The 8,842-nt window shown below is 41.9% G+C and overlaps 1 protein-coding gene across 1 annotated transcript; it reads left to right on the top strand.

Annotated features, from left to right (window-relative positions):
• On the top strand, window positions 1-3,547 carry LOC142163104 (uncharacterized). Its single transcript, XM_075220358.1, has 5 exons — window positions 1-361; window positions 448-1,272; window positions 1,463-1,652; window positions 2,743-2,989; window positions 3,152-3,547. The coding sequence occupies exons 1-5, from the start codon at window positions 1-3 to the stop codon at window positions 3,545-3,547; spliced, it is 2,019 nt and encodes a 672-aa protein (XP_075076459.1).
• The last annotated feature ends 5,295 nt before the right edge of the window (window positions 3,548-8,842 follow it).

Here is an 8,842-nt window from a genome sequence, read left to right as displayed (position 1 = left end):
ATGCTGAATAACAACAACAGAATGCTGCAACAACTGATCGGGACCACCGGAAAATTAACAGAGAGAGTAGACTCACATGAATTAGTAATAAAGGGTATTGAGGTAAAATTAGGACAGATTTCAATTGCTTTAAATAGTCGTCCCCAAGGGACGTTACCTGCAGATACTCAAATTAATCTAAAAGAGCAGGGCCCAAAACAGCTTATGGCAGTGAGTCTACAAAATGGTAGAGACCTAGATCTAGAGCAAGAAATTGCTCGTGAAAGCAGACCTACTGAGACACCGGTGCCAGTACCCATTGAGATAGATAATTCAGTAGGGTTAACTGAGGTGATGGTACAACATGTACAAGAGAACGCCAGTAAAGAAAAAGAGGTTGTGAAAGATACTGAGGTAGTACAACAAAATGATAGTAGAATCCTGAACAAGAAAAAAATCAAATCATAGGGAAGAAGCGACCTCCAACACCATTCCCATATAGATTGGCCAAGTATCAGAAAGATGAGCAGTACAAGAAATTCTTGGAGATGTTGAAGCAAATTCAGGTAAACATTCCATTGATTGACGTTTTAAAGGAGATGCCTGGTTATGCAAAAATAATGAAGGAATTGATGTCCCACAAGTTCGACTTTCAAGACTTGGCAACGGTTACACTGACTCAGACTTGCAGTGTTGCTGTGACGAGACCCATAGCTGAGAATCTGCCTGACCCAGGGAGTTTCACAATCCCATACACAATAGGCAACTATGCATTTGCTAAGGCACTGTGTGATCTGGGGGCAATCATAAACCTTATGCCCCTGGCTGTCTACAAAAGGCTAGGCATTGGAAGAGCTAGACTCACGTCCATGTTACTACAGCTGGTTGACCGAACAGTGAAGAGGCCCTCTCGTATTCTTGATGATGTATTAGTACAGGTTGGGAAGTTTGTGTTCCCAGCAGATTTTGTCATTCTTGACTGTCAGGTTGACAAGGAAATTCCCATAATTTTGGGAAGACCATTCTTGACCACTAAGAGAGCTTTAATTGGCTGTGAAACTGGAGAGCTCAAAATAATATTAAATAATGAAGAGATAACATTCAACGTGCAGAAATCTATACGGAGACCAAGTGAATTTGCTAATTACTCTCTAATAGATGTCGTGGATGTAATTTTGGAGGAGGAAGATGAGACATTGAACATTAAAGACCCTATAGCAGCCTGTCACACGAACTTGGATGAAGCCAATAGAGAAGACTTGGCGGAGTGGGTACTTGCTCTTGAAGGCCAAGGTTTTGGAGAAGGGAGCTCGAGTTTGAGCCTTTGCACTTAGAGGAAAGAAAAACTCCTCTAGCTAAGCCATCAATAGAAGAGCCACCAAAGTTGGAATTGAAGCCACTACCACCTCATCTCAGGTATGCCTTCTTAGGACCTAAATCAACTTTACCTGTTATTATCTCATCTAGTTTGTTAGATGTGCAGGCAGAACAACTTTTGCAGGTACTAACGGAGTACAAGACTGCAATTGGTTGGACCATTGCATTATGGGTATCAGCCCGGCCTTCTGTATGCATAAGATTTTACTGGAAGATAGGCACAAACCTTCTAGAGAACATCAAAGAAGGATGAGCCCCAACATGAAAGATGTGGTGAAGAAAGAAGTGATCAAGTGGTTAGATGGGGGGATCATATTCCCCATCTCTGATAGCAACTAGGTCAGTCCAGTTCAGTGTGTGCCAAAAAAGGGAGGTATGATGGTAGTGAAAAATGAGAAGAATGAATTGATCTCCACACGAACAGTCACAAGTTGGCGAATTTGTATGGATTACAGGAAGTTGAACTAGCTACCCGAAAAGACCATTTCCTATTGCCATTCATTGATCAGATGCTGGATAGATTGGCAGGGAGGTCCCACTTTTGCTTTCTGGATGGGTACTCGGGGTATAATTAGATCTCTATTGCCCTAGAGGACAGAGAGAAAACATCGTTCACCTGCCCTTAAGGAATCTATGCTTTTTGCAGAATGTCGTTTGGCCTATGCAACACACCTGCCACATTCCAAAGGTGCATGATGGCCATCTTCATGGATATGGTAGAAGAAATAATGGAGGTTTTCATGGATGACTTCTCAGTGGTGGGGAACTCATTCGATGATTGCCTTATGAACTTGAGAAGAGTATTGAAGAGGTGTATCGAGACGAATCTGGTACTCAACTGGGAAATGTGCCATTTCATGGTACAGGAAGGTATAGTCTTGGGGTACCTAGTGTCGAGTAAAGGCATTGAGGTAGATCGTGCAAAGGTTATTGTGATAGAAAAGCTTCCACCACCCACTTCCGTCAAAGCAACCAGAAGTTTCCTTGGGCACGCCGGTTTCTATAGGAGATTTATAAAATATTTTTTCAAAATTGCTAACCCCTTATGTAAATTGCTTAAAAAAAATCACCCTTTTGTGTTTTCTGATGACTACAAGGTAGCATTTGAGGAATTAAAGAAGAGACTCATAACATCACCTATCACAGTCGGCCCCCATTTGAGCTAATATGTGATGCAAGCAACTATGCAGTGGGAGCAGTTCTTGAGCAGCAAAAAGATAAAGTCATGCATCTAATATACTACGCAAGTAGTACCTTGAGTGGTGACCAACTAAATTATATAGTGATCGAGAAGGAGATGCTAGAAGTGGTGTTCGCATTTGACAAATTTAGGTCATACCTGATAGGTTCGAAGGTAATTGTTTATGCTGACCATGCTTCTCTCAGGTACTTAATCGAGAAGAAGGAGTCAAAATCGCGCCTGATTCGATGTGTGCTACTGCTGCAAGAATTTGATTTGGAAATCCGTGACCGAAATGAAACGGAGAACCAAGTAGCTAATCACTTGTCTAGGATGGAAGGAGCTAAGAAGAAGGTTGAGGTAGAAGAGATTTTGAAAACTTTCCCAGATGAACAACTATTAGCCACAAGTTTTGAGGAAGCGTCATGGTATACAGACATTGCAAACTACCTGGCGAGCTGTATTGTTCCTTATGACCTTTCCTCTGTCCAAAAGAAAAATTTCTTTCGCGATTGTCACATGTATTATTGGGATGAGCCTCATCTGTTCAGGATTTGTATTGATAACATGATCCGGAGATATATCCCCGAGATAGACCAGTTTTCTATTTTGCAGGCATGTCATGCATCACCATATGGTGGGCATTTCAGGGAAGTAAGGATAGCTGATAAAATCTTGGAGTTGGACTTCAACTGGCCAACATTGTCCAAAGATGCATATTTATGGATAAAGGGTTGTGATGAATTCCAACGAATCGGGAATATTTCCCGCCGACATGAGATGCCTATGAACCCAATTCAGGAGTTAGAAGTGTTTGATGTATGGGGAATCGATTTCAAGGGGCCTTTCGTCAGCTTATATGGCAACAAGTACATACTCGTCGCTGTGGACTACGTGTCTAAATGGGTAGAGGCTGCATCGCTCCCTACAAATGATGCAAAAGGGGCTAATTGGTTTTTTGAGAAAGAACATATTCACCCAATTTGGCATTCCAAGGGCAATAATCAGTGACGGAGGCACTCACTTTTGTAATCGAGCCTTCGTAAAGTTGTTAGAGAATTATGATGTACGCCACAAGGTTGCCACCTCATATCATCCACAAACGAGTGAGCAAGTGGAAGTTTCGAACATAGAGATAAAAAGAGTGTTGACTAAGACTGTTAATGCTACTAGAATGGATTGGGCGAGAAAGTTAGATGATGCACCATGGGCTTATCGAACCGCTTTCAAAACTTCGATCGGCATGTCGCTATACAAGTTGGTATTTGGGAAGGCGTGTCACTTACCAGTGGAGTTGGATCATAGAGCTTTGTGGGCATTGAGGCAGTTGAATCTCGATATTTAAGCTGCGGGAACAAGTAGAGCCACTGAGTTGCACGAGCTTGATGAGTTTCGATATCACGCTTTTGAGAGTACAAGATTATACAAGGAGAGAATGAAGATGATACATGATAAAAATATTATTGAGCAGAGTCTTAAACCCAGAGATATTGTATTGCTATACAACTCAAGACTGAGGTTATTTCTGAGCAAATTAAAGTCAAGATGGTCAGGACCATTTAGTGTGGTTGAAATTCACCCCAATGGTGCCGTAGAGATTGCTGCGAAAAATGCTCTCGCAAATTCAGAGTCAATGGGCATAGATCAAAACATTATGTGGGCATGGATGAAGCAAAGGTAGTGTCAATGATCCATTTGATCGAGCCTCCGATATTGAGCATACCTTAAATGCGCTTACCGCATCATGCCGCAACGTTAAATTAGGCGCTACATAGGTGGCAATCCATTGGACTGTTGTATTCATCGTTTAACTAAGGCGCTTGTTGGGAGGCAACCCAATTTGTAGTTGATTTTTAGTGTAGTCAAAATTTTTCTTTTTGTTTTTAGGTACTAACAAGTTTGCAGGTGAGTTTGGGCGAGTTGAGCAAGGTTTAAGCGTCACTTGAAGTACACCAGGCTCTGGGGCTGGCGAAGCCAGGATAGAGCCTGGATCAACCAGGCCTTAGGCTGGCGATGCTTGGCTAATGTAGGTTCAATCAGGCCTTAGGCTGGCGACTCCTGGCTAATGTCAGGGTCCACCAGGCCTTAGGCTGGTGACGCCTGGCTAATGGCAGGTAAGTATTTCGGCCACTTTATGTTTTTTCTCCTTATTTTAGTCGAATTTAACCTCAAATACACGCCCTAAAACACTGAACACAATATAAATCAACCCCTAACCTCACTTAAACCAATACACATAAAGCTCTACAAGAAAATTCACAAGAACACAAACACACTGAAAGAATTGCTTGCTCACCCACACACAATCACCAGCACATTGCCATAGTTGTCTTTTCCACCCCCACTGAAGTCAAGCTTAGTCTTGCTAGTCTTTTACACTCATCTAAAATTCTTAGGCAGCTCCCTCCTCACAAAAGCTTCAAAGGTATGATTTGATCTCTCTCATTTGTAATTTTGAGTTGGGTACATGTATTGAGTTGGTGGTTGTTTTTTATTGTTGGTGTTTGTTCTTCATTGTAGTATTGAGTTTGTGTGCCCCAATCCCATGAACCCCCAAAGGAATGGTGCTGCGATAGTGAAAATATGCGGTAGTACGGAACCCCTAAGCCGATTAGGGAGGATGAGCCAATCCCTCATTTCCATAAGAACTTACATGGCACTAGTGCTTGTTAAGTGTTTGATATAATGCCTCAATGGCATTCCTCGTTCCCTTTGGAGCCCGAGTCTCCGAGATTAATAAAAGAGTGTTATGTAGTCGTGCACCACATTAAAATCTTAATTGTGGGGTGGCTCACGGGTAGCCCATGTGTTATGGTTTGATTCTAATGTTAAGAAAATACGAGGTGAAATATGAGTAACATTGGCAAGTTGGGGAAGATTGTGTGTGTAGTGTGTAATGCAGCGTTATCTGACTACTGCTTATTTGTGTAGGAACGAAGATGCCTCCCAAAAAAGACACAGGCAAAGGAAAGGCCACTTCAACTGCCCAAGATAAAGCAAAGGCGACCTCTGCACCTCCTCCAAGGAAAAGAAAGGGGGAGAAACTACCTCTAGTCTGAGTGGCATGCAAGCTATGGCAGTCCACAAACCCAAGGCCAATGGGAGTTTGGCATAAACAACATACCTCCACATACGAGGGATTGGTACAGGCGTTGTAGGCCTAAACATGCCCATCCGGAGGGAGCTATCCAGGAATGCAGCGTGAAAGCGAAATATCCGGCGATTTGGAAAGACATCTAGGATTTGGGGTTAAGCTATGTTTTTAAGAACAGAGGGGACATCAATCTCAACCTAGTCAGGGAATTCTATGCGGGGTTTAACCCACAGTACACTGAGGAGCTGGTGCCAATTTGTGGATGCTTGATTGATTTTTCAGCCAAGGCCATATGCGACTTTTTATGTACGCCAAATGTTCATGTGGAGCCACTGAACCAATTTATTCGCTGACCTACATATAGAGAGTTGAGGCACACACTCTGTGGGGTCGACTCTACTACTGCATAGGTTCGGGACAAGGTAACAAACTGTCACAAGAGGTTCCCTAAGAAGAAGATAAAGACGGATGCTCAGGTATGGCTTAAGTTGATAAACGCACGGCTCCTACCGTGCAATCATGGCACGCTTGTGAGCCGTGAGAGGACCTATGTGCTATACTTTTTTATGACTGGGCAGAGGGTGAATGTGGGTCATCTGATCCGCTACCAGATGTCAGCAGTGAGAACTAGTAAGAAAATTGATCGAATGCCATTTCCTACAACACAAGGGGGTTGAGGAGGAGCTTGAGTTTGACCACACTATCGATCAGCTCATCCGACAAACATACATCACTTATCTCCGGCTGAAAGACGATACTGATATGCCTTCATTGACGGGTGCTGAGCACAATGCGCGTGATGATAGTTTTATGGCCCATCTCTATGGGATGATGGATTTACAGCTGTGGATAGGGGGTCGCCCGACCCCATCTGAGGAGAGGAGTGAACTGGAGCAGCGATACCTACTCAATGTTCATGCCAGCAGCTGGTTGGTGTAGGAGATGGATATAGACTCCTCGCTGATGAGGATGTCAACACACCGGAGTAGTCTGAGACTGAGCCACAACAGTTGGATGGTGAGGGAGATGATGATGATGATGATGATGAGGAGAATGAACATGATGAAGAGTGGAGAGAATCAGAGGATGAAAACCTGCTTGATCAGGGAGTTTTCTTGCACCCCACTCTTTTTAGTTCTTGTTTTGTCTAATTGTGCATGCACTGAGGATAATGCATGACTTAAGTGTGGGGTGGGAACTTGTAGATATTAGTAGTTGTTAGCTGTTTTTGTTGTTGTTGTTGTTGTAGTACGTGACATTTTCGTTAGCTAATTGTGTTAGTTAATTGTTTTAAAATTTTTTTATTTCTAGAATTTGTTAGAATTTGTTTTTTATATTATTATTGTTATTTTTCTTGTTAGTTGTTTTTAGGTAGAAATTATTAAACAAAAAAAATATAAATATGTTGGACTTTTTCCGACGATGGATCTCCTAGACAGTTTTCTTGAGGGAAGTAAGTCTAAAGAAAATACCAAAAAGATCTTTTTTGTAGGTAGTGTAGTAATTCCCCCTTGGGTTTTTTTTTGAGCCGCAGTTCTTTTCCAAGGGTTTTTAGTTGAACCGGGTGTAGGTAGTTTTAATTTTTAGGAGTAGGAGCTGATAACTAGGGATTATGATGCATTTTACACTCCTTATTACTTAAGGTTTGATTAGAAATGTGTACAAAATAGTACTAAAAGCTCACATGTTGTACTTAATTGCAGGGTTTGGTCAACAAGGTGACAATTCGTCAAAACCAGCTCAAAAAGAAGTGAAACATGCTCAAGTACCAAGAACAAGTCCAAGATCAGTGAAACAGGACCAATGCGGCCGCACTCCATTCTGTGCGGTCCGCAAAAAAGGGGTTCAGAGAGTGCTCATTTCAGGCAGTCAAGCAATGCGGCCACAAAACATTTCATGCGGACCACATTGACTTCATTGCGGCCGTACTCGATTTTGTGTGGTCCGCAAAGCTCAAGTTCATAGATGTGCCAAGTTGGAGGAAAATTGCCAATGCGGTCCGCGGTCCATTTGTGCGGACCGAAACAGAAGTCACCGCGGCCGCGGTGCATTTTGTGCGGCCCGCGGTGGCCAACTTCAGAGAACAGATTGTTTTAGCCAAGAGCCTTAGTGTGGCCGCACTTGATTTTGTGTGGTCCGCACTAACCCCGCAGGGGTATTTTTGTCCAAAATTTTTGGCCTAGTATAAATAGATTCTTTTCCCAATTTTAGGTCATCAGTTGTATTCTAGACAGCATCTGCGCTCGTGAATAGTGTTCTTTTACCATTTTGAGTAATTTTACATTAGTTTCATGATTGAATATTCAAGTTTTATCTAGTACTTAAATATTATAGGTTTTTCTTCATCTATTTCTTTGTTTTCTTCTATAATCATGAGTAACTAGACCCATTAGCTAGGGTTGTGGCTCAACCCTAGTGTGGGTAATTGAAGGGTGTTGTGTTTTAAGGCTTGAATGTCTATGGGTGTTTGATATTTGGACTAATTTATGGTTTAAATGTTGAATTAGTGGTTGCAAACACTAGTTTATGCCTAGTTGACTTTGGCTCTTCTTGAAAAAGAGAGCCTAAGTCTATGAAATTGGTCCAACAAGGAATTGGGGCGTATTCAAGAGATTGATAGCCCCAATTAAAGGGTTAAACCTAGAGATAGTAATACCTGACTTGAACCTCAATTGCTTGCACAAATTATCATACCCAATTGGTCTTGAGAAAGTCAATTCGGGAAAAATCACTCGAACTACTGAGAGGTATAGAGTGAGTAGAATCGTGCAATGGTTATATCGTAATCCCCAAATATGACAACCTAGCCTTAGATTCAAGAACTCGTCAAGTATCCACCTAAGAGAAAGTCACTTTCCTAATGCCTTTTAACTATTTAGACAACCTTCAATAGTTTACTCTTAGCTTCACTTAGCCTAATTTAGCATCTTAGTAGTATAAATTTCGAAGTTATATCAAAACCAACAATGTTTAGAAGTGCAATTAGGAACAACTACGCAACTCCAATTTAGATAGACACTCAATTCCAATCTCTAGCTCCCTGTGGAAATCGATCCCGACCTTCTCAGGTAAAAGCTGCTTCGACCACTCTTGCTATTTTATAGTAGTACAAGGTTGGACTCGATCACTTTTTAGTGCCGTTGCCGGGGAGCTAACAGTTTTGGCTATCTATCTAAATAATTTTGTGTATTGTTCTTCTTTCCTTCTACGTT

The sequence above is a fragment of the Nicotiana tabacum genome, chromosome 8, assembly GCF_000715075.1.
Source record: "Nicotiana tabacum cultivar K326 chromosome 8, ASM71507v2, whole genome shotgun sequence".
Classification (NCBI taxonomy): Eukaryota; Viridiplantae; Streptophyta; class Magnoliopsida; order Solanales; family Solanaceae; genus Nicotiana; species Nicotiana tabacum.
This window is presented reverse-complemented; position numbering and strand designations above follow the sequence as displayed.

What these genes read in the sequence shown, in the direction of transcription:
- LOC142163104 (XM_075220358.1), top strand. Translation starts at nt 1, where the DNA reads ATGCTGAATAACAACAACAGAATGCTGCAACAACTGATCGGGACCACC. An exon ending in ACTTGCTCTTGAAGGCCAAG is followed by an intron (nt 1,273 to 1,462) that starts GTTTTGGAGAAG and finishes TTAGATGTGCAG; the next exon opens with GCAGAACAACTTTTGCAGGT. An exon ending in CAGACATTGCAAACTACCTG is followed by an intron (nt 2,990 to 3,151) that starts GCGAGCTGTATT and finishes TCTATTTTGCAG; the next exon opens with GCATGTCATGCATCACCATA.